Raw genomic sequence first — 25605 nt, 5'->3', positions numbered from 1 at the left:
GCACAGCACCAATGTCGGAGGGGGGTTATTCATCCTAGCCCCACTACCAGCAACCCTTGGGATGGGACGTAGGCTGAAAGGGGGCTGAGCTACTCCGCTTCTCTGTTCTTTTCATTTCCCTGCCTAGTCCCACCACTGTATTTGCGGCAACACCTTGTTCAGCCACTCTCTTAGTATCTGAAACAGATCAGTCTCCAGGGGACCAGAAGTCTCTATTAATAGCTAATTAAGAAACTTGCCAGATTGTGTCTTAAGCATCTTAGTTGCTCACCCCATCTAAACTTTTGTTAGTAATTCCCTTCTGCAGTGTTCCACCCAGATGTCCTCACAGTACCCATTATGGCCTGGACAGTGACCCCCCAAGGTATAAAAATGTTTTGCTGACTTCTTGCACCTTAGTAATTCCAAGAAACTACATCGCAGGTAGATAAGTAAAGCCAGGAAACTACAACATTCTTATTTTATAGAAGAGCTTGGCCAAATGCAACAAGATTCTTCCAGTTAGATTCATAGGCTCTTTCAATTTGCAAGTCAATGCAAGGCAAGATAGTTCCCTAGTTCACCTCTGTTGTTCAGGTTCTGGTGCTGTGAAGACACATAAACCCTTTCATTCTGATTTCCAAAAGTGACATTTGTTCCTTCCTGAGAAAAATGCACACGCAGTAAGTTAACTTGACAAACTACCAACATTTTAGTATAAGTTTAGGAGGACTGTTTCAAAGTTAAAAAGACAAACCACAAAACTCCTACCCATTTAAATGGACACTGTTGTTTATTAGTCATTTTCTACACCACAGGGAACAAAAGGCAGGTAAAACAGCCTATATAAAGATACATTACATATCTGATATAAGAACCATTTCATGATATGGCAGTGTGTTTTGAGATAATTATCTTTGCATCTCACTCGCGCTTCCACAAGCAGAGCAACTTTATATTGCATTTTTATTACAAAAATATAGATTTATAAAGCTGTCCATAATTATTTTTATTATAATACAAGAATGTAAAACTCCCCATAAAAATTGGTCTTCATCTCTTTTCACCTATTTTGACATGAAAAATAAAAGAAAGCAAATGGAGCACCAGAAGACACTTTGGAACAGTTAACTGTGCTCTAAAGCTCAGAAAAAAATGGAATGCATGAAAGGAAAAACAAAACACTCTGGTTCTCTGCCCAATGTATTACTAAGTGGAGAGCCAATTAATAATATATATTTAAGTGACAATCAGCTAAATATATATCTATATAGATATATCTGACCTTGAAATGACACTGTAAACGTAGAGCTGTGTCGACTGAGTCTTTGCCAGATGACATGATTTGACAGACTGACAGCAGTCTGCCTAATGCCACACATTTTGGGATGTTGGCCTACATAAAAGCAGCTTGTCAAAATACTATTTTCAATTTTCAAGATTCTCCCTATAAATAAAGGCCCAGGTGGAGAGGGGAAATCCCATTAGCATGGTGAATTGCAAAACACTCTTCTCATTAGCTTATACAGTCCAGTCTTTGCCATGATTCCCAACAAAATCAGTTTAACACAAAACTTACAACAATACCTGTGTCAAATAAAACCCACAATTGCTTCTTGAGCACTTACCTGTTTCCTGCAGCACACATGCACCACTATATATGCAAACAAACAATACTGTTTGTTTCCACACTTCAGGTAGTTCATATTGTAGCAAGAGTAAATAGAAATGGTAGCAAAAGGCATCTTTGGTCATTATAAATAGTGGAACATTCATTACAAAGCATAAATTAAAAAATATTGGCATTGCACAGAGTCTGTAAAATTTAAGAACCGAAACAACTCCAGATATTCTGTAGTCTTCCAGTCAGAAAGTACTTTATGAAGCAGAGTGCTATCTTTCCAACTAAGATTATGTCCTGAGACCACATAAAAAAGCCTAAACACAGATGCACGAATAAACCTTCATACTTCATGCTTAACAGTGTGTTTAGGATTACAATAAACAAACCTAAAGTAAAATGTTGGCATCTAATTAATCTAAGATTCTTTCTTTTAAATTTTACGTTGTGCAGCTATTGCCTTTTTAATACCAGTGTGGTATTTTAAAGATTTAACTATTTAATTTTTATTTACAAGTTTCCATAACTTATTTCTGTCTTCAACATTAATGTCTGCATTAAAATAAATAACTGAACATACAATAAATCACACAATACTTTGAACATTGCAGTGTGGTCCTCTTGATGGCGCCACACCTCAACAAAGGAAGCACTACTCCAGAAGACAGTTCGTTTTTTCAACCGCAACGTTTTTGGAAATGTCATCTGTTTTCTTCTAACAGATTTACCTGTTAAAACAGATGAAAACATGAATAGTTAGAATGCTTAAAAACGTGGAGGGTTTTATGACCAGTTTCCATAAGCTTATGTAAAAGCAGATTTTATAAACATATTACAAGCTTCAATTTCTGTATTTCAAATAAATGCTACTCATTTTTTGCCAAAGTACCATCAGCTATGTGCATACCACATTACTACTATTTCTATTTTCTCGCTTATACACTGAACATAACTTTTAAAAATTGGTGACTGCATACTCTACATCAACAAATGATTCTTTTCACAAAATGTTCACCACATTCAATTCTTTGTGAGAAAACATTTTATTTAATTTAAAACATTCATATGCTGCCTTTGCACCCAAATAGGATCTCCAAGGCAGTGAACATCAAGGCATTAGAACATTTAAAACATATATATAGACATAAAAACACAAATAACCAAGGGAGGAGAGCCAGTAAATGTTTACTGGGCATATGCCAAATAAAACAAAACAGTTTTTATTGAGAGAATTTAATTTGACATTCGGTTTTGAAACATTCTTGGGAAAATCTGAAAAGGTCTTGATAAACACCTGTAATTCCCAAACACCAACACAACAGTATGGTCACCAAAATTAAAATTTATCTTTTTTAAAATGATCACATTGAATCTCTTGATGACAATCAGCAAATACACAAAACAGGAAGTGAAACCCTAAACAGGTCTACTCAGAACCCTACTCCACTCTATTCAGTGGGGCTTACTTCCAGGAAAGTGTCCTTAGGATAACACTGTAAGCTACATTACAATTCTGTAAGTTTTTATTTGCCATGCATCTGCTATTAGAAAATCTTCCACATATCTTTTCTAATGAAGTGCAGTAAGAAATACGAAGCCCGGAGTTCTGCCTGATATCATATATTCAAGCAACCTGTCAGTAATACAACTAAGCAAAAGCAAGCAAGCTAGACAGTGAGCCTGACAAGGACTCTGCCAGGCACATCTCTTCTCAAAATATTTAATGCCATCTGTTTTTATCAGCATACAGAAGTCTTTGTTCTTGGATTCAGAGACAAACAACAACTGCATTTGAGGAGGGGGGAAAACTAAGAAGAGATTTCAAATGAATGAGAAGTCTTGCCCCCATTCTGGTAAGTACAACAACTATATCTAAAAATCAGAAACAAAAAAAAATCATTTTTACTCTGCCTTTTTGTTTTTAAGCGTTTGGTAGGCAGGAGTCTGCAAGTCTTCAATGGTCTCTGCAATAGGTCTGTTAAGCGTTTCTGGAAGCAGAAGAGTCAGGAAACCCGCTGACAACCCAGAGATGCCAAAGATCATAAATGGTACCGATGGACCAAGAGCTTTCTAGAATAAATCAACAATTAATCCACCATCAATCGATGCTGAATGGTATGCAATACAAATAAATTATTTAAGAACATAGAAAAATCCATCACCTACTACTTTAATTCCAAGACCTCCTAACCCCACCTCCTCTCCTTTACAATTCCACCCCCAGCCTCTGATTTGACTGCATGAATGAGGATGAGAAAAATTAATAGTACACAGTAAAGGCTTCAATGGATTAAAAAGCTGGAAGAAAGGGGACAGATGAACTGAAAACTGGTATTACACAGCGACTACCAGTCTGTGACACAGGAAGCACCTACTTCAATTCTGGACCCTCTCCTGAACTGGTGAGATGGCCACAGGCCAATGTCTCTCAAAGCCACATATCCTATTTACAATGTGGGGACAATAATCTTGATATACCCCTAACCTCACAGCAGAAAGAAAACATGCACTTACTGTAGAGGGAACAAATGGAGCCAAAATGCCACCCAGTCTGCAAGTCATGGAACAGACACCTAAACCAGCATTTCTGTTGAAAAGAAAACATGGTGTCAAGTTCAACATCAAAGACGGGCATGAGTAGGCAGACGCCAACTGCTGCGCACACCAACCAAATGCTTCCACCTGCCCACTCCCTTGGGGGAGCTGCAAGGACTAGGCCCCTTCCAGACCTGCCTGCCCCACCTCCCTGCTGTGTCTTCTTTAGGGGTGTGCAAAAAAAATCCAGTTTGGGTCTATTGGACCAAAAGCATTCCAGTATTGTCGAAAAATCCCACATTCCAATACCAGTATGGTATTTTTCAAAAATCCAGATTTTTTTCCGGGTCCAACAGACCCTCCCCTTCAAAAAAAATGCTAATTAAAACAAAAAAAGCCAGCCCTACCTTGTTGCTGGCTTGGTTTCTCCTGCAGCATGGTCTAAACCTGCTCTAGAACCAGCAGCCTTATCTTCATTGCTCAAACTGCACAATACTTTTATTTATATCAAGGAGGATAAAACAAGATTGCCCAATCGAGATTAATATAGTTTGATTTCATGATAATGATAATTTTACTAGGCTTGGTAGTACTTTTCATTTTTAAAAAATCTGGGACTAAACTAGGTAAAGGTAAAGGTTCCCTTGCTTGAAAGAGAGTCGAATCCGACTCTAGGGTTGCAGTGCTCATCTCCGTTTCAAAGCGAAGAGCCAGCGCTGTCCGAAGACGTTTCCGTGGTCATGTGGCCGGCATGACTAAACACCTTCCCACCGAAGCGGTACCTATTTATTTACTTGCAATTCCTTGCTTTCGAACTGCTAGGCTGGCAGGATGTGGCAACTCGGGTCTCGAACTGCTGAACTACCGATCTTCCACACCCAGCAGTTCAGCGTCTTATCCACTTGAGCCACCGCAGTTGAGAACTACTAGTTCTCAAAACAATCTCGTCTTTGTTCAGGGTCCACAGAGAAGCAATTCCCACCACATACTCTCAAAAACATGGGAATAAGTTTTTGTCCGGGTACTTGCTGCCAAACCATCTGTAAAACCATCTGTTATCAACTATATTATATGTGGGATGAAGGAAATATATTAAAAGATAATAAGACCTCTTCCATTCAACTAGTACCTTTATCGACTGATACCAGATTTAATTGTCAGCTATTTCTTTTTCTTTAAGTAAGAGCATATAACTAAGAGGAAGGATTCTAGTTCAATACTGCAGGTGTCCATGGACTTAAGCCATACTCTTGCACAGCACACATGGTCCATGGAAACACATCATACCCCCCCAAAGCTTCTCCTAGCAACCGTCCTATGTTCCCCCTCCTGCAAGGCTGGTGAAGGAGGCACTTCACCCCAACACTAACTGCTGTCTCCTAGGCCAGGCCCAAGGCATTGCAGTCATCATAGCAGTGGCTGGACTCAGCTGAGAGGCATCAATTTCCCCTAAGGGGAAGGGGCAAACTTGACCTCCCAGCTGAGTCTGAGGTGCTGCTATCAGCCTTGTAACTGCAGCATCTTGGCCAGCAATCATGGGAGCGCTGGTTGTCTTGTGGGAGAAGCCTTCCCCCATGAGACATCTGGAGGACCCACTGGAGCCGGCGGGGAGTGCAATGCCTCAGACTCAGCCGAGAGAAACTGATTTCCCCCACAGGGAGCAGTACCTTCAGCATCTTGGAAGTCTGACATCTAGGCCCCCACTACAGCCTGGCGAAGATGCTGCAGTTGCTAGTGTGACTGCAGCATCTCATATTTAGCTGAGAGGCTGCCCATCCTGCTGGGAGAAAGTAGCTGAGACAACTATTGCAAACACAGCATCAGCTGGCTGCAAGTGTGAAACTTGGACCCATCCAGTGACTGGAGAAGCCCTGAGGGAGTGAAAGAGACGAAGACCCTGCTGCCTGTCCCAGCAGCCATCAATGCTCCCTCTAAGCTGTGGAGTCTCATGAGCAAAAATTCTACTTTGTGAGCTAATGGCATTAAAGCTGAGTGAGCGATTTGGCCACTGCATAAATTAGTTTGCTCTGGAGCCATCCTTCCTGAGCGAAGACAAAAGTGTGTGAGCCAGAAGCTATAAAGCTGTGGGCTTGCTTACACTAACGCAGCTTAGAGGGAACACTGTGTCTGGTCCCCTGCTAAGTCACTCTCCACACACACTAGTGGCAGTGAAATGTTTATTAGAGATATGCTTGCAGTAGGTTCAAGAGCTCTTGTTAGGACTCAAGAAATTCGTGGGAAATTATAAGATACTAGAAATAAGGCCCGTTGTGGAAATAAATACAACGGGATCTAGAAAGAAGCTCTGGGAGAGTGCTCTGGCTTTGGGCAAACAGTGTCAGTCTGCTTTTAAAACATGAATCTGGGACCTGCACACCACCAGAGTACAGCAGATTCCATATGCAACTGACATTCCAACTGCCTTGTGGGGGGGAGTTTGAGGTGTGGAATGGAGTGAAGTCCAATCAGCTTCCATATGCAAAAGACCAGGTTGTCGCAGCAGTTGTGGTGTGGGCGGGACCCGGGCTTTGCCTTCTGATTGGTGGTGATATATGCTGAGGAGCAGTGCCATCAGCCATACACTAAGGGAGTGCATTTTAGAATTAGAACTTTGGCACCCACTATTCAATTATATATAAGGAGAGATAGGTAAAGGCGTAAAATTCCACATTCATCCATGTCACACCGACCCCTGGCGTTACTATGGCTATGCAGACAGATATATGGTGCCCTATCTAAACCAGGCTGGCAGAGAGATTCTCCAAGGTCAGTCCCATGGGAACCAACGGGCACATCTTCAGAAAAGTTATGGCCTCTACTCCCATGCACTCGAACAACACACGACCCCCCCCCTTAGGAATGTAACATGACAAATGAAGGTGAAGAGAAACAGAATTTAAAGAAATCGAAAGTTAAGCCTGAACTTGACACATTGGCAGCCACCCAGGAGACACTGCCCCTTTCCTGGTCAGAGAGGCAGGTACCACCCCACCCAGCAACCCCTCCTGGCTTTTGAGTCTTGTCCCAGCTCATAGGCTGCCCTGTATTGCGCACAGCCTCTGCAGGCCTGCACTGAAGCTGAGCTTGGAGCAAGCTGAGTCCCTCCTGGACACCACGGACTCCTGGAAGCCCTGGGACCCAGAATCAATTCCTTGAAGAGTTATTGGTGGACACCTGATACTCCTACAAAGCCACCTCTCTCTTCACCTTTAAACTGCCAACCAAAAATGACTGAGCCTTTTTGAGGTTTCCTCTAGTAAAGGGGGAAATGATGTCTCACTAATAAAATAACATTCAATTTATTTAAATGTAGGGTTGGATCCACTGGTGATTTCCTCTCGTGGAAGGTATTTCTGTCAACATAATGGCACTCACTTTCCTCCACAGTCCAGTTACATCCTAAAATACTGCCCAACGCACTGCTCCTGGGACAGAGACCCCAATGAACAGCAAAAGGGGTGAACTTGGGAGTTTGCAGTACAAAGGGGGAACTGATAAAAATCACCCTCCCTTCCAATAGCAGAAATCTATTGCTGGATCCACCTCCTTATCTACAGCTCCACTGTCTTAACCAGTGAATCTAGTAAAAAGACTTCAGTTGGCAGACTGCCCTGATAACAACTTGATAATATGATTTATACGGTGCATTTTAATTGTACTAAACTCATTCACCATATTATCTCCGCAGTCCTTAAAACAGTCCTTTAAGGTAGGTCAGTTGTTTTATCCTCATACCAGAGCACCGCTGTGCTCTCATCTGGTGATATCATGGGATGGGGCCTGGCATGACCCACTGAGTTCTAATCAAGGACAAACCTGGCCCATGTAACTTTGGGCGATGCACCTCTAGTTTAAGGGAAAACCTTTTTTACCAGGAAATCAGCAATGAACTCATTCGGAAGCCTGCATCCCTGAATATCATGAACAGATGAAGCCGCCTTATACTGAATCAGACCCTTGGTCCATCAAAGTCAGTACTAACTACTCAGACTGGCAGCAGACCTCTGGGGCCTGAGGCAGAGGTCTTTCATATTACCTGCCACGTGGTCCTTTTAACTGGAGATGCCAAAGACTGAACCTGGGACCTTATGCACGCCAGGCAGATGCTCTGCCACTGAGCCACAGTCCCTTCCCTCTGAATATCTTGTTCCTATTAATGTATTCAAACTGAAAAAGGTGGTATGCAAATTCTGCAACGTAAACTCCAACAATAATGCAATACAATTTAAAATCTAAAGCAACCATTCTAAAGCAGCCACTGAAGCACATACAAAAATTAAAAGCAATGTATAATGCTCTGAGGAAAAACAGGGGAAATACAAGTTCCAGTTGAGTTTGCATGGTACTAAGTTTGGTTATCCGAACTGATAAACTATAGCTGTTGACCTGAGCAGGTGGCAAAAGAAGGCAGACCAGCAGCAGTAAGCCATGGGTCAACAGTATATTTGGAACTCACGCCATGTTTGCATTCTAAACTATGGCTGGTGCAATGTCTGAATTAAGTTGCATTAATATAGAGCAAACTAGATGAAATGAAAAATAATTTTAAGTATTACCACTAGGTGGTAGCAAAACCTTATTTTCAAATTACTCCAACTTTTATTCTCAAACTTCAACGAATAAATAATAAAGACTTTCAGAGATGTATTCCTAAAAAGTGTTGAAGCAAGCAATGTCATTTCAATTGGTCATATTGATGGAAAAGTCGTATCAATGGAAACTCGTGGGCACTCAATAAAATTGCTGAGCAGTCGGGTTAGAACAGATAAAAGCAAGTACTTCTTCACCCAAAGAGTGATTAACACATGGAATTCACTGCCACAGGAGGTGGTGGTGGCTACAAGCATGGACGGCTTCAAGAGGGAATTAGATAAGCCTATGGAGCAGAGGTCCATCAGTGGTTATTAGCTACAAGGTATAGATAGGAAATCTCAGTCTGGGGCAAGTGAAGCACTGTATTCTTGGTGCTTGGGGGGAGGGGGGGCAACAGTCAGAGGGCTTCTAGTGTCCTGGCCCCACTGATGGACCTCCTGATGGTACCTGGTATTTCTGGCCACTGTGTGACAGAGTATTGGACTGGATAGGCCATTGGCATGATCCAACATTGGCTTCTCTTATGTTCTTATGTTCTTAACAGTCATACCATCAGCACCCTTTTACTTGAAAAAGCAGTATATAATTTTGTTACAGATATCTTGATTTAAAATGTGTGATGGATCACTAGCCTACATTTGTTTTTCCATTACGCGAGGGGAACTGAGCCAGCCACAAAAGAAGCAGAACGAGGAGCGGATCAATTGGACAGGACATCAACTTGCTGCCGCCGTCGCCAAACATCATCATCGTTATTATTGCCAGACCAAGGTACTAGCACTTCATATTATTTGGATTGTTTTTAGAAGGTTTTAGGATTGTTTTAACAGCTGTCTATGTGTTTGAAAATTTTGTAAGCCGCCCTGAGCCTGCTTCGGTGGGGAGGGCGAGGTACAAATCTGATAGATAAACAAACAAACAAACTGTGTGCCTGAACACGTCACAATCCCTAGAAAAGCATTAATCATTGCAAAAAGGGAGTTGCAACCACCCCAAATACAATTTGTACTGTGATAGCTAAAACAGCTTCCAATACTTCGAGTGCGATGGCAGCACTTCCTTGTGTATCATTCACCTGTACTGCCAATTTAAAGATTTATATCCCACCTTTCCCCCAAAGATCTCCAAGGAAGCTTAAGTACAAAATTAAAAGATTACAAAACCAAAATACAAACCGGACAAAAGAGGCATTGTAAAGCAGCACCAGTATTAATGGGTAAAAGACACGGAAAAAATCTGTAATTATATTTTACCCATATTAGAATCGGGGCCGGCTCACCCACTAGGTAAACTAGGCATTCGCCTAGAGCTCCGGGTCCTGGATGGGGCGCCAAGCTGTGCCGCCCCCCTCCTCCCCCCCTTTGGTGGTGGCGGCAGTGGGGGGGGGAGGAGGCAGTGGTGGCAGCAGCAAAAGGGTGGCTGCCTCCAGAGGTCTCCAGGTATCCAGTCCCCACCGGGAGGTTGGCATCTGCGCCATAAGGCAGCCTCGCCTAGGGCGCAGAAACACCTCAAGCCGGCCCTGATTAGAATAGTCAGGTGGGCTAATGTGAATCTGTTGGGGGAGGGAGTTCTACAACCAGAGCACCATAACAGAGAAAGTCATCTACCTTGGGGCGGTGTTTGGAACAGAGTCTCAGCTGTCAATCTATGTCCATGGTGGCTTTACACAGGAGTAGGAGACCCTTCAGATACCTCTCGTTCAAGGCCAGTTTAGAATTTTATAGTTCCAGAACTGCCCTTTAAACTGAGCTTGGGAAGATGGGGAAATTTTTTAAAAGCCAGTGAAGGTCTTACAATACTGGTGAAATGTGAGGGGCATGGTGGGCCCAAACAATAATTTGAATATTATGAGTCACAAACCAATTGAAATTTCTGGATGCCTTTTAAAGGCAGCCCAAATATAAGACATTATAGTAATCTAAACTGGATGTTACCAAGGCATGGGTAACTGGCATGATTCTGCCCCACCAAACAACAGTAGTACAGTTAGGTGCTGCTTTATCTGGCTCATAGGTAGTAATCCACAGAGTTGCATAAGAGTTGTTTTACTACAAGCCAATCTTTATTTGTGCTCAGCAAAGCCAATGAATGCCTACATGGCTAATCTAGGAGCACAAAGGTTAAAATTTCAAAAGTCTAGCCTGTACACTGCTGCTATCAGTGTTCCCTCTAAGCTGAGTTAGTGTGAGCTAGCTCACAGTTTTTTAGCCTCCGGCACACACAATTTTGTCTTAGCTCAGGAAGGATAGCTCCAGAGTAAACTAATTTATGCAGTAGCCAAATGGCTCACTCACAACTTGAATGTCAGTAGCTCACAAAGTAGAATTTTTGCTCACAAGACTCTACAGCTTAGAGAGAGTATTGGTTGCATTGTGCTGCATCACTGTCATCATTTGAGAATCTTAAGTGATTTGAAAATACAAATTCAAACAAAAAGTTCAGTTTTCATTTACCTCACTACTGTTGGATAGAGTTCCGAAGTATAAATATATATGATGTTGAAGGCAGCACTTACAGCAAATTTTCCATATAAGGCTAAGAGACTAGGACTGAAGAAAATATCTAGAAGAGAACACAAAAGTAAAAAACAATCACTTGCCAAAACGTAAGACAGACTCATCTCCTCTGAGAGCAAAGTCCTCCTAAGCCAATGTCTGAGAACCATTCACTGCGGAAGTAAATTTGTTTTAAAGATTTACAAGAATCATTAGAATATTGATTGTTCAAGCAGTCAATGATAAACTTGTTTTATGATTCCCTAGCCAGAAACATCTTTTTAAAACTCACAGTATGCAGGGCTGAAAAGGCTGCAGAGCATTTAATGGGTATGACTATACTGGAGGCAGAAATGTAAGTTCTGTTCTGTCTCTGTTTCATAAACTCTGTAGTTCATTAATCTATGTTTGTTACAAAAAAAAAAAAGCCTTAAATGCACCTTTTAAAATTTATTCTTTCCTAGTATATCCTACTAGGCAACTTGCCTTATATGTATTTTCCATAAATGGCACTGCTTATAAATATCCACAATGCAATGCAGCTGTGTGCTTCAAACTGCCTCCCAGTAAGGAAAGACAATTATTAATATAGCACTACAAAATGTGATCTTGAAGTGGTACAGTGAACATTTTAATTTCTCCACATGGTAAACTGCTCGAAGCAGACAACAGCTTCCTTATACGGGCCACCATGTGGTGGTCAGCCCAGTATAGCCATCCTCAATTTCTGTTAATTGTTTCCATACAAGAACCATTTGGAAGAATTTTCAAGCAATAGAACAAGAAGAAGGACCACAGAAAGTATAAAAAATTTCCCCTTTCCCAACCCCGGCACTCTTTTTAACTCTCTCCATAGGTAAAAGTTTCCCTTGCTCGAAAGCCAGTCAAATCCGACTCTAGGGATACAGTGCTCATCTCCATTTCCAAGCTGAAGAGCCAGCGCTGTCCAAAGACATTTCCGTGGTCATGTGGCCAGTATGACTAGACACCAAGGTGCACGGAACACTGTTACCTTTCCACCGAAGCGATACCTATTTATCTACTTGCAATTTCTTGCTTTCGAACTGCTAGGTTGGCAGGAGCTGGGACCAGAGATGGGAGCTCACTCCGTCATGCGGCACTCGGGTCTCGAACTGCTGAATTACCGACCTTCCATTCTGCAGTTCAGCGTCTTAACCACTTGAGCCACCACAGCTCTATAAAGAACTTCAAATAAGATGTGTCACGACAGAGCCAGGGGGCCGGGCAGAGAGGGAGAGTTTACAGTTCAGTCCGTGAGTCAAAGCCAGAAAGATCAAAAACAAGCAGAGCCAGCGTCCCAATACACAAAGCTAAGCCGTAGTCAGAGCGTTACCAAGGGTCAGAGAGTCGTCAAAACGCGGACTGGATTCAGGACCCGGGAAGTCAGTCAGTATGGGATCTCAGGAACAGTGTCAGAGGTGCAGAGCTTCTGGTCTGAAGGACTAGTTTGCCAGCACGATTTGCCAGCAGTCAGTGACCTGTTCAAATAGCGTGCTGGGTCATTAACTCATTAGCACTGCCTTGCGAAGTCCTTGATTCTGCTAGAACTCCGGGCTCATTGTTGTTCTCCGACCGCGCAAGCGTGCCTCCTTGCGTCTGGTTGCCAAGTCCCGGCATCTCTGATTCCTCAGCCGGTCAATAGGTGGAGGAGAATCGGGTGGCGTACTGCTGGGGCCAGGCACTGCCTGATCGGCTTCAGGTGCAAGCTGTCCTGGAGTTTGGTATTCATCCTCTCCAGCACTTAAGTTTGGCAAGGACTCTCGTGCCTCTGATGATGTTAAAGGCACGTTGTCCTCCGTTTCAGAGCTCCTAGGTGCCGGATCGGGGGCAGGCATGACACTGGGGTATCCAATGAGTTACACAGCAACAGTTTTCAAAGAATTCCAGTGAAAGGTAACTTCTAGTACAGGGGTGGCTAAACTTGCTTAACATAACAGCAACACAGAATAAATATCAGATGTTTGAGAGCTGCAAGACATGAACAAGGGGATGCCAAGATATGCCCGCTATGGGTCATGCTGGCTCCGCTTTAATGCCATAGGCAATTTTGTTGGGAACACCAAGGCAAGCCAAAAGAGCATGCTGGCTCTACTTATGCCCATAGGCAATTTCGTTGGGGATGCCGAGGCAAGCCGAAAGGACATGCTGGCTCATCTTGTGCCCTGCCTGGCACCAGCAATGAGGGGGAGCACCCCACACCTCAGCAGAAGGAATGCCCTCAGTGTCTCCTTGTTGGTCTGCCATAATATGAGCAGTCAAAGTGAGATCGTTCAGTAAACAAAAGAACTCTTAAAATGGCCACCGCAGCAGAATATGGCCTCTATATATAACTTGTTCTTTCCCAAAGGAGTTAGAATGTTAGGAAGAACAGTGAAAAGAATTAAAGGAAGTATATAAAGGTAGTTATGAGGGAAAATATATATGACTGAATGAAGCTGATTAAGAAATTTAGAGTTTAAGAGGAACTCATAAAATGGCTGCTGCAGCAGGAGACAGCCTCTCTCTATATCTTCTTGTTCTTCTCCAAAAGAATTAGCATGTAAGGAAGAACAGTGAAAATAATTTTTTTAAGTATACAAAAGTAGTTATGAGGGAAGATGTAGCAGATTTAATAAGGCTGAGTAAGAAATTTAGTTTAAGAAAAACCCTTTAAATGGCTGTCGCTGCCTGAGGAGGCCTCTAGATCTTATTTGTTGGTCTTCAACAAAATGAGTTCGAATATAAGAAAGAACAGTGAAGGAACTAAACAAAGTATATAAAGGCAGTTATGAGGGGAAATATGTAAGATTAAATAAAGCTGAGTGAGAAAAATTTAGAGTTTAAGAGTTAGATAAAGGCAAGGCCGATCTAAGCTGCTCTCCCTGTAGAGGCAAGAAAAGAACTGAAAGGGGTGGCTCCCACAGGCAAGAGATAGGAAGCTGGGGGGGGGGATTGTTCCTGCTTTCCTGATTGGACAGTGGGAAACACCATCAAAATGTCCTCCACTTCAGAGGGAGAACTGTCTGTGAAAGGAATCCTGGTTTCACAAGATAACCACAATAAATCTAAACCATGGATCAGACATCATGTGAAACCAAAAAGGCCAATGTACATAGTTTCAAATGCAAGCTTTTAGTTTATTTAGGACAATGTTTCAATTGTGTTCCTTTTTGTCACTAAAATATAACATGCATTTGATATTTTGTGTTCTGGTAAGACCAGCTGTGTGTACATTGGCCCAAGTTACATTTACTTTAAGGGGCGAAACACATACTCACCACCGGTATTCTCTGGTAAGAACGTGGTAAACATACAAGCAAAGCCTGCAAATATCAAAAAAGCAGTTGTACTTTTACGTCTTCCTGACCTACAAAAGAACAATAACACAAGTTCAGCCTGGAAGTCCACAAGGATTCAGATTTTTAAAAATTATTGGAAATATTCTTATCGTTGTCAATGAAAAAAAATTAATCAAAAGAAGCAGATAGGCAAGTCCTGTAGTCCCAGTTTTCTTCAGGGCTCAAAAACTGAGCAGGTCAGTGCTAAACAGAATATTAACAAGTGGGGACCCATAACAAAATGTTGCATATTATTAATGTCTTTTTGATAGTATAATTGGTTACTGTTTAAATGGCTTTCTTGCAGTAACTGATTTGATAGGTTTTTGGATTTTCTCATTTTGGCAGGGTGTCCTCTTTTGTGAGGTACTTTTGGCATTGTATTATTCTGTATGGAACTGATGAGGGATTGTTGTTTCTGACAAAAAAGGCAGAGATTCTTTCAGTTGTTCTGAGTGGTGCCCTCTTAAGGAAGGAGATAGTTCTGTGACAGCCTTCTGTGAAGGGAAGGGAGTGACAGTTGGAGCCCACTTTTCCTTTTTCCCTTTGTTTCCCCCTTTTTCTTTATTGAACACTGGAAAGAGAGCCGTATAGCCTTGCTCAGTTCCCTGGTGCACAGTAAGCCAACCGACTGAAGTTGGCTTCAAAGAGGAGTTTGTCTGGGAATTACAATCACTTTGTTTATGTGAGGTGAGATTTCAAAGATTGCCTTACTGGGTACTGCAGGTCTTGAGGTGCTACAGGTGTCCTGTACCACTCTCCCCTTGCCAAAAGCATCTGTTTAAATCGCCATTGGTTTATCAATGGATCAGCCTGAGGCACTTTTGCTTGTCCAGTCTCTTGCCTTGCTGTGGAGAATTGTGTGGTTGCAGGGCTCCAGGCTTCTTCAGCCTGAGATGAGTCTACGTTTACCCACAGCACCACAACTGTATTTGGCAGTCATGGTTGCTAATAAATGTTTTAAAAGGCAGTGTGTACAAAGTGACATTGGTTTGAGGAAATCCCGCCTCCTCTCCACCTGATCCCTACCTCTCAGTCACTGTGCCCACCCATCCATTAATGATGCCTCAGCTTTTGATAACTTCCCTCTGGTTTCTAGACAGTCAGAAGAGAAAAGCAGTGGGAAGAAGCAGTGCCCAAGCTGGGGAGGGAGAATCAGTTAGAAGCTGGAGTTAATGGTTTTAAAGGACAGCGGAGCCCGCAGCTAAAAAGATTGGGGTGAGAACGATCCTTCCCTCCCACTTGCAAGGCTTTACAGTTGCAGGCTCAGATGTCCTTTTAAAACTTTCCCCTGCTATTTAAGCATTCATACTTCAGAAGGAATCCTCCTCAATCCCAGCTCCACTTCTACTTTTGCTTCCTCCCCTCCTTCCTCACTCATCATCTCTCTGTCCCCGTCTCTCTCTCTCTCTGGCTATCAGCCAATCTATTTCTCACTGTCGATGCAGCAGGGCCTGAAGTAGATCCCTATGGCAGCCATTTCAAAAAGTATTGGGGGGGGATTCAACTCTCCACAAGGTTTTTTTTTAATGTTTTTGGATTTTTCTGCAGACCCACGGAGTCCCGAGTGTGTGGAAAAACCTCTTGGGGGAGAGTGTGCCCTCTGTTTGTGGAACTATGTATCTGCAGGCAGAAGGGACTGTTGAGAATTAGATATATAGATCTCTGATGAGGCCACCAACATATGAAGCAAGCATGACTTCACTAGGCCATAAGAAGACAGTTCATTTACTGCTCAAGCACAGCAGGTCTCAGCTGTGGTGATGCGGTTATCCAAGATTCATTCATCTCAGCACACCAAGGCAATTTTGAGACCTCTTATGTCCATGGCAATCACATTCTTAGGTACCTTAATAAAACAGAAGTTCATGCAAAACTCCTCAACACAATGTTAGCTCTAACAATACATTTTACCCACAGCAGCTGATTGCTTATTAGTCTTACCAGGGTTTCTCAATGAAGAACATACAGAGTGGAAATGCTGGAACTTCTACAAGGCCATACAGAGCCACATTTAGATACAGATTCCCTCCTAATTCACCAGCGTTCAGTGTTAAGCCATAATATACAAGGCTGCACACATACCTAAAGATATTAATGAAAGATCAATCAGTGGATGATGATTGCTATAAGCCTTATTTAAGCAACATTAACTTTTATTTAGCTGAGTACTACAGAAGAACATAATATCATGCAAAATGGGTCAAAAAGAACTTTAGCAGAGATTCTGCTAGTTATCAGACTTGAAGGGAGGAGAATCTTCCAAACATGCCTACCCTTCTTTGTGGTGCAATTTCTGCAAAAAGAAGTATGTGTCATAAGTCATATACTGCAGATGAAGAGCTACCTGCAGCTGGCCCTCAGCCAGTAATTGAACAACCAGCTACAGCTGGCTCTGAGCCAGAAGAAAAGCAACAAGAGATCTGCAGACCCACAGGTTACAGCCTACAGCTGAAACCAAACCAATACCTTGTAGCTCTGAAGCAGTAAACAAGGCTTCAGAAGCCACTCCCAGCCCAACTAGCTCACCGACACTGTCAGAGGTGAGCTGAGTTGCAGGAAAGGAGGAGGAGTGAGAAACTCATGGCCGGTCATCAACTGTCAACCGATGAGATGGATGAGTAGTTTCAGGATAACTGCCAAGGAATTGGCTGGAAGTGTTGCTTGTTAAGACTTGGCTATAAAGCCAACCAGGAGAAACAGTAGTTTGTGGATGCAACAAATACACTGTGCTACTGAGCCACCAACCTTGCTGTTACTGGACCTCTGCAACCTTGGACTGGACCTGACAACCAGCTTTTCTGGAAACCCTGACCCTAGACTGCGCTTTGTTAAACCTGCTCTCTGGAACCTCTGACTTTGGACTGGATTACTCTCACTCTCTCTCTCCGCCATCCTTGCCATGACACCCGCTCCCTGGGAGGGCTGGGCCAGTACAGTGTACTTCATCAACAACTGTGCCATAAATAATGGACTGGGACAACCAATATGGATTTTGTTGAAGCCGTCAAAACGCCAAGCTTTACCAACTTTCATTTCAATTAGATACAGCAAATTTAGAATCAAACCATAAGTACACACAGCTCTGCCCTCCAACAACACCCCATGAGCTGAAGAAGGAACAGTCTTGCCCTGTTCATATACAGCAGTATGAGATCAGCACCTCTCATCTGCAACAGTGGGATTGGGGGTAGACATGCACTAATGCAGGACTGGATCCGCAACAAGAAAGAGTTCAGACCTCTCACTTCTGCGAGACAGCAACAAGTGAAGCAGAAAATTCTCATCCTGCTGGCCTCTCAACAGGACAAGCACTCAGCCCCTTCTGCCCCCATGCAAAACAAGCAACAGTCAGACAAAAAACATAATCTCTGGTAGATTATTGTGCTTTGGCTGTCATTCATAGGCTCCAATCTGCCCCTTTAAGCGCATATCTAGGGAACATGCAAACAACCAAAATTTCTAAATGGAAATGATAGTAGAGCATGTATACTGTACTTCCCACATATTATCTGTTTAACAAGCATGCCACAAAACCTTCTGTGGTGCTGTCATAAGGGTAAGAGGAACCTTAGTTCTTAGCCCCATAGACTGAAGGGGGTGTGTGTTATGAAAACTGAGACCATGATCCCTTCATGATTTAGAAAAAAATAAAATCTCTAAAGAATTTATTTCTGTTTGATGTACCAGTACCTTAAAAATGTTCCAACGCAGCTTCAGAGTAAAATTTCTACACATTAGGATTTCCCTTTCCCCTGTTAAATTAATTCATGCGCTCTCAGAATCTCTTCTTAATAATTACCAGATGTACATCAAGATGATAGTGCGCCAACGAAGCACTGGGTTTCGAACTAGATTTAGGACATCAGATGCAGAGTCATCTTTTTTCACTGTTCCCCCGCACTGTTTCAGCTTCACAGTCACTCTTTCTTTTCCATTACCAAGGGCTATGTATTGCAGAACTGCCTCTGCTTCTGCAGTTCTGCCTTGAGAGTACAGCCATCTTGGTGATTCTGGAAGCATACTGAAAGAGAAACATAGCAACAAAAACACTTGCATTTACTCTCTGAAATGCTTTTTTTGTGTGCAAACGAATACAAATATCGGATTATGTAATAATCATAGGATTGAATTCAGACTCAATTTTCCATCAGTAGAATGGAACTTTCTCACCTTCCCCTTCCAACTGCAGCCTGCTGATCTCCATGAAATGCTGCTCCTACGGAATAGGTGACTCTGAAGAACTATGTGAAGGAGGTCTACAGATGGCCTCAATGGGGAATCAGTGGAAACTTCCAATTTGGTTTGGCTCTATATATCTCTCAACATGGCCCCTCTGTGCAGATACTTATTGTATCTCTGTGCAGGGGGCAAAGAGATTTTTCTGCAGAACTTGGGGCACTCCCCAGGTGTGCAGAAAAATCTGACATGTTTAAAAAAGTATATGGGGGAACGTTTAAATTCCCCCAACAGTAAAAGACCATTTCCTGCATGTGCGCAGAGAACACAACTTAATGAGGCCGTTCCGAAGCCGGCCATGCCGGGAACAAGGTCACAGCCCCCCATACCAGTGGGACCGCAAGGGAAACTGTTGGAGCCACAGGGGAACCTGCCACAGCAGGAGCCCTCCCCAGAGCCATGGTGGAAGCCACCACAGCAGGAGCCATCCCCACCAAGGCCGCTGGCAGAAGAGAGGGTGACAGGAATGCGATGGGGGAATCCATTGGGTTGCAGAAGAATGGCTGCTCCAGGCGAGCCAGTAAGGGAGGGGAGGGAAGGTCAACTGGCCCACCCAGAGCTGCTTCGGGAGACCTTGCAAGGAAAGCAAAGGGGGAGGGAAGTCTTGGCGGGGGGGGGGCAGACAGAAAGAGAGAGTGCTTGGGAGGGGTGGTAGAAAGAGAGTTCAGCTGGCCCACCCAGAGCAGCTTCGGGAGACCCTGCAAGGAAAGCAAAGGGGGAGGGAAGCCTTGGCGGGGGGGGACAGACAGAAAGAGAGCTTGGGAGGGGTGGTAGAAAGAGAGTTCTGAGGTGGGAGACAGAAAGAGGGAGACACTGATGGGCAGAAGGACAGAAAGAGTGATAGGGGCAGAACAAGAGAGATTTGGCTAAGGGCAAAGAAAGTGACAAGCATGGGGAGAGAGTAAGACAAGGGGTGGCAGGAGCACCAACGGTGGCGGGGTAGGTGGGAAGAGAGTTTTACTGGCTCCTGCAGCAATAAATTAGATTGATTGATTGTGGGAAGAGAGCAAGAGGGAGTGAATGCCCACAGTGGGGGTAATGGAGTGCCAAGGGTGGGGGTAGGTGGGGAAAGCAACAAGAATGGATGGTGAGTAGAATGCCAAGGCTGGGAGGATAGGTGGGGAGAATTGCAAAAGTGTGTATGTGTGAAGTGGGTGGTGGGTAGGGAGAGCAGCAAAGACTGGGTAGACCGATGGAGAAAGGGGGGCAAAAGAGATGGGGGTAGACTGACAGATAAGGGGAATGGGAGATAAGAGTGAAATGGGGGTAGGTTGACAGGTAAAGGGGAATGGGAGAAAGGAGGGGAATAGGGAATAGATTATCAGAGAGGGTAGATTAACAGAGAAGGGATTGGGGCAAAAGTGATGGGGTAGGTTGACAGATAAGGGGAGGGAGAGAAAGAGGAGGGAGATTTTTAAAGAAGGAGGAAGAGGAAAGGAAGCAAAGAGGGGGAAGGGATGCACCCTCTCCGCAAGTCAGCCCAGGGTTCCCACTTGCATTTAAGTTTTTTCAAAGTTTGACAAAAGTTGTCTAGCACAGAATGTAATGTACAGAAATTTGTAGTTTTGCAATCTGAACTTCTCTTAAAATGTTAAAACATCCTACAAACTATTGAGAGAATAATACACTAGTAGTCTCCCCCAAACCCTGATCCAGATCACCCAGTCTAGCCCTATCTCATTAGATCTCGGAAGCTAAGCAGAGTCAGCCCTGGTTAGTATTTGGACGGGAGAACACGAAGGAAATCCAGGATCACAACGCAGAGGCAGGCATTGGAAAACTACACCTGAAGTCTCTTGCCTTGAAAACCCTACGGAGTCACTATAAGTCGGCTGCAACTCGACAGCACTTTACACATACATACACACCCCAAAATTCTTTTTAAAATCCTGGCACTATGTATCACCATCCTCAGTCACAATATAGAAGAACCAAAGACTACAACCAGGAAGGCTCCCAGCTTCCTAAATCAAGAAAGGCAGAATACTCATTCTTCTGCATCCACCCCTTATGGTTATGTTTCACAGTTTTAAGTTCTTTTTTTTTATTCTCAAGAAAATAGCAAAATACATACATTTTCCTTCATCTCATTCTAATTAGCTTTACTGTCAGCCCGCTTGTCTTCCATGCATTCAGAGAGATGGATCGTGTCCAAGCTCATTTTTCTTCTTTTTCATTCTCTCACTGCAGACTATCAGCGTAGCAGAATGTAGAAAGCTAACTAGAGCACATCAGACCTCCAAATGGCAAATGAGATATCCCCATCACACAATTCATTTTAAATTACTGTTAGCTGGTGTGAAAGGCAGACTAAACAATCTGTTTCATTCAATGTGACAAGAGAAAGACAAACCTACTGGAACTGACAAATCATAATTGCTTGTCACATTAAAGCCATAACCAATTTAACAATTACAGTGCTATTATTTTGTGTAATATAATGCCATAGTCACCCGGCAATGTGCACGAGGGAGAACATCTTTTACTTGCTTTGTTTTTAATTAATTTTTCCCTGTAGATTTCTTCTCTGAAATCCATTTATCTGTCATTATGCCCCCAATATAGAAACTCTTAGAAACTATGTCTTTTACATGCAGCTTGCAGTTGTATAAAACAATCATATCTTCCTTATTATAAACATTTTCCTGTGTCTATATTTTGTTTTAATTGAGTGTTTTTGTGTGTGTGTGTAAGACTGTTGTAATATTTTTATTGTTTTCCACCTTGGGGACCCTAAATTGGTTGGAAAGGCATCTTAAAAATGTTTAAAATAAACTAATTGAATAAATAAATATTAGACTCTTATGTCCAGCTACAAACAAAGTGTTTACGAGAGACTGGGCACAAGTCACAACACATTCATCTCAACCCCTCTCTTTTCAACACTGATCACAGTGGGGTGGATCTTGTCTAGTGTGAGTGGATGGTGCCCAGAAATGCAAACTAGGCTCCCTTCCCCCTGCTGTGCACTCCAACATGATGTCCTTTGGGTTTGTGGATCTCTGGAAACAGCAAGGGGGAAATTGGCAACTATCCTCCTCCCTTTTAAACTGATACTAGTATCTTCTCACAAATGGAAAGCATCTAACCCAACATGTACCTTTACATTAGCACTGAGGCCAATATTTAACCACAGTTTGCTTTCTACGGCAAACTGATACAGGTCTGAATTTGCTATCAGCCAGAAGCCAATATATAACCACAGGTTAAACCACAGATACAGGTCTGAATTTGCTATCAGCCAGGCTGGCCTTTCCAATTCAGATGCCATCATCACCAGTCATTCTGCAACTTGGCAGAAACACTGGCAGAGGACCTTTCCATCAGCCTGCCTGGCACAACCACTATCCATCACTCCATCAGCAATACTCTGCGGAAGAGAGTGTGAGATACAGCAAGGCCCCTTTCAATGTGGTGGGCAGGTTTCATTCATCTGTAACCTACTTTCACGGTTTACAGGCTCGGATTTTTTTTAAAAAAAGGGGGGATATTAAATAAATAAAACTTATCTTTCCGGATGCAGTACATCAATGTAGCCTTAATACAGCAAGCAAAATATCTGCCAAGCTTTTATTCTGTCCTCCAATGATAGATACAATTTTTTGAAGTTAGTTTACATTTACATAAAACAGTTACTTACAAAGAGAGAAGGAAAAAGAAAAGTCCTGGAGAATTTGATACGAAGGCCAGGAAGCGCCACTCCCTTATGCAATAACCCAATAAAGCATAAACTGCTATGCCAACTGCGAATGTCACATTTGTTAACGAGCCTGAAAGCAGAACAAAGAAATAAACTACTGCATTAAATGCTGGTACCATTTCTCCAGGATTTCAAATTCTCTCAATAGCATCAATATTTTAGGACCATTCTAAAAAACCCTTACTCATGAAGAATCCAAATTACTTCAATAAAACACTTCGTGTATGTTCTGGTCCATAAACCTCCTGAAGTTTAAAAGACATGAAACATTTCTATGGATTTGTGTGCAAAACTGGAAACTATTTATGATGAAACACTGCTCCTAGTATCTTAACCTTTTCTCTACATTCCTTAGGACAGCTTACATAGCTCAAAAAATTGATTTGAGAAATGTATTAGATTCCAATTATTTTTTAAGCTTAGGTAGATAAAGTAAGAAGTAGAGGACATGCAACAGATGCAAACTAAACAAAGAGGGGCAAAGAAATGTTGCAGTTGATGTATCTCTGTATATTCCAATAAATAATTCAGATGAAGACAGAAGCTGCAGAACTGAAGCAGAAAGCCCTTTCCCCAAAAAACGTATTAGCACTTCAATCCGAATCACAGAACTGAAAAACTAAATCCCATTGATTCAATAAAACATATTCTATGCCAATATTCCATGGATCCTGACCTTATAAAGATGTGGTTTGAACAGAAATTTCTGAAAAACATTCTCAGTCAAGGCAATTCTAGAAGAATCCACTCTTAAACTACAAAACGCTTGCTATCTCCTGTATGTCACATAATTAATAATCTATACCATAAGGGGAGTTCACAAAACTGCAGCTGACAAATTGCGGTTTATAGACCCTTTGACATGGTTGCCATGTCTACTAATACATCATCAATGCTATTGTGAAACAGTGGCTCCCTCTCCCTGCCAAGTCCTAATCAACCATCTCAGCCTGCTTGATGGCTGAGAGATACTAAACAACACAGCACCTGAAATGGCAGGCAGCAGGGAGTGGAGCACCTCTTCAGCCTCTCAAGGGCCAACTCTGCTGAGGGGAAATGATAGGTGAGCCAAGAGAAACCAACAGGAAGGAGGAGAAACCAGAAAGGGAAAACAGGAAACAGCAACAGACAAAATGGGAAGGAAGCAACTGGAGAGAAGAAAAATCAAGAGAATGAGAAGTCGTGACTCATTACAGTTTCTACAAGGTAATAAGAACATACATGGGGAAGGGAAGAGTAGAGGTCAATAAATAACTGGAAAAATAAAGGGATAATCAAAAAAGGCACAAGATCATATTTTGTAGACAATATATCTACAATGGTATAATTGAACGCCGCCATCCCCGCACACACACATTAAAAAAACACAGGGTCAAGCCATCCTGAGAGTGATTGCTGGTGTTCCCATGTGTCATACATCTGCTTGATGGCACAGCTGCATGTATTAAGCAATTCCATCAGAGGCATCTTGAACTATCAAAGTTTCTGTGGTGCCTGACCTGTGAGAAATCATTCACATATGCAAGCTATCACCTCATACCACAATTATAGTGATGGAACAACATGCATTACTGATCGATGGTTGGTATTTCCAGTGTTTATTTGGGGGACAAAAGTTTTGACCACAAACTTTTGGGTAGGGCCATTCTTTTAAATAACTCTATATAGTGCCCAGCTGTCATTAAAATTTTACCTAATAATGACATCTAGGAATCAGCAACAAAATGTTGCTGGGGCTCCCTCCTGCCTTTAAGAAATGTGATTTTGTAGCGGTCCAGTCAAACACAAACTGGAACGTTGGAGCACTACATAACATTCCTATTCAGGCGGCGGCGGGGTGGGGGGGTTAGTCGATGGGAGATCATAATGGGTAGCCGTTAAAAAAGGGGGATATCTGTTCTCTTTCCCACCATCCAGAAACCTCCCCCATGTCCACAATACAGTACTAAAGCACTCAAACTGAGGAGGCCAGCTCCCTCAAATTTAGCTTAACAGGGGTTGGCCAGACATTTCATCACACATACATACATGCATACTGTTTAGAAAAGTTCCAGGCAGCCAGCTAGCCTGGACATGAGCCATTTATCATTGAAGTGGAGGAATTTTATTGAAGTTGGGGCCACTTCCCCCCCGCCCCCGCCACTCAACCTGCCCTTACCCAACTCAGGCGATAGACTCCACCACCTTTCTTTGTGGTCTGGAGGAGGGAGGGGAATCTTTTTGTCTTGGGATTTTCAAGAGACTCAGCCCAATACAGAGAGTTTCCTCATTCCTTCTCCAGATAATTTAGTTTTAGGTTCATAGAGGTTTGGAAATCAGGGAAGTACCTCAGTGCTTTTCAGATTTCTGTGAGAATACAGAGATCTTTGGAGGACTTGAAAAATGAGTGGGGACCACTCAGCCTTAGGATGTGGATAAGAGGCCTTGACCAGTAAGGGCAAAAAGGGAAACAGAGGGCTTGCACTTGCATGCATTCACAATCTTTTCTTGGGGGGGGGGGAGAGGAGTTGGGGCCAAGGTTCCTTCTAAGCTGCTCTAGCAGGCACTGGCACACAACATTTAGCTGGCAGCACAGGGAACTTAACTGGCAGCTCAGCCTACAAGTGAACTGAGAACATTTTCCCCTCCATTGGAAACAATGGAGGATGGAGGCACCTCCTTCTGGGTCTCATGGAATTGGACTCCCTGGTCCAATATTTTTGAAACTTGGGGGGGGGGGGGTTGGGGTTTGGGGAAAGGCACCAGCAGCTACCTCAAAAAAACAGCCCCCCAGAGCCCCAGATACCCCCAGACTGATTATCCATTATATCCTATGGGACCCATTAACGATAATGGTCTTATAGGCTATAATGGAGCAGGAAAAAAACAATTTTTGTCCACCCCTATTATGCTTTTCAGTATGATTTGTAAGCTGCCTTGAGTCACAAAGAAAAGCGGGATATAAATATTTGAATAAATAGTCTGGACAGATTGATAACATTTAAGCAACTTCCTGTTTGTTGGGTTAGGCAGGGTTCTGACAGTGATTGTTCCATCTCTGTAATATTTGACCTGTGATGCTGGTTGTCATATTTCACTTTAAAAAAAGCGAAGTAGACTGCAAGA

General features: G+C 42.8%; 1 protein-coding gene across 1 annotated transcript in view; it reads right to left on the bottom strand.

Moving 5' to 3' along the window:
• Positions 1–3404: 3404 nt before the first annotated feature.
• The window catches only part of LOC107124727 (solute carrier family 22 member 15-like), a 53041-nt gene continuing 30840 nt past the window's right edge, over positions 3405–25605 (bottom strand). Inside the window, exons 5-11 of the mRNA XM_015428229.1 lie at positions 22441–22570; positions 18364–18585; positions 16506–16646; positions 14502–14590; positions 11182–11290; positions 4115–4187; positions 3405–3670 (exon numbers count right to left, since the gene is read on the bottom strand). Of these exons, the coding sequence (XP_015283715.1) occupies positions 3503–3670; positions 4115–4187; positions 11182–11290; positions 14502–14590; positions 16506–16646; positions 18364–18585; positions 22441–22570 (932 nt within the window). The 3' untranslated portion in view covers positions 3405–3502. The remainder of the gene's footprint in view (positions 3671–4114; positions 4188–11181; positions 11291–14501; positions 14591–16505; positions 16647–18363; positions 18586–22440; positions 22571–25605) is intronic.

The sequence above is a fragment of the Gekko japonicus genome, unplaced genomic scaffold (assembly GCF_001447785.1).
Source record: "Gekko japonicus isolate JY-2015 unplaced genomic scaffold, Gekko_japonicus_V1.1 scaffold1954, whole genome shotgun sequence".
NCBI classification, from domain to species: domain Eukaryota; kingdom Metazoa; phylum Chordata; class Lepidosauria; order Squamata; family Gekkonidae; genus Gekko; species Gekko japonicus.
Note: the sequence above shows the minus strand (reverse complement) of the source record. Positions and strands in the feature narration are given on the sequence as shown.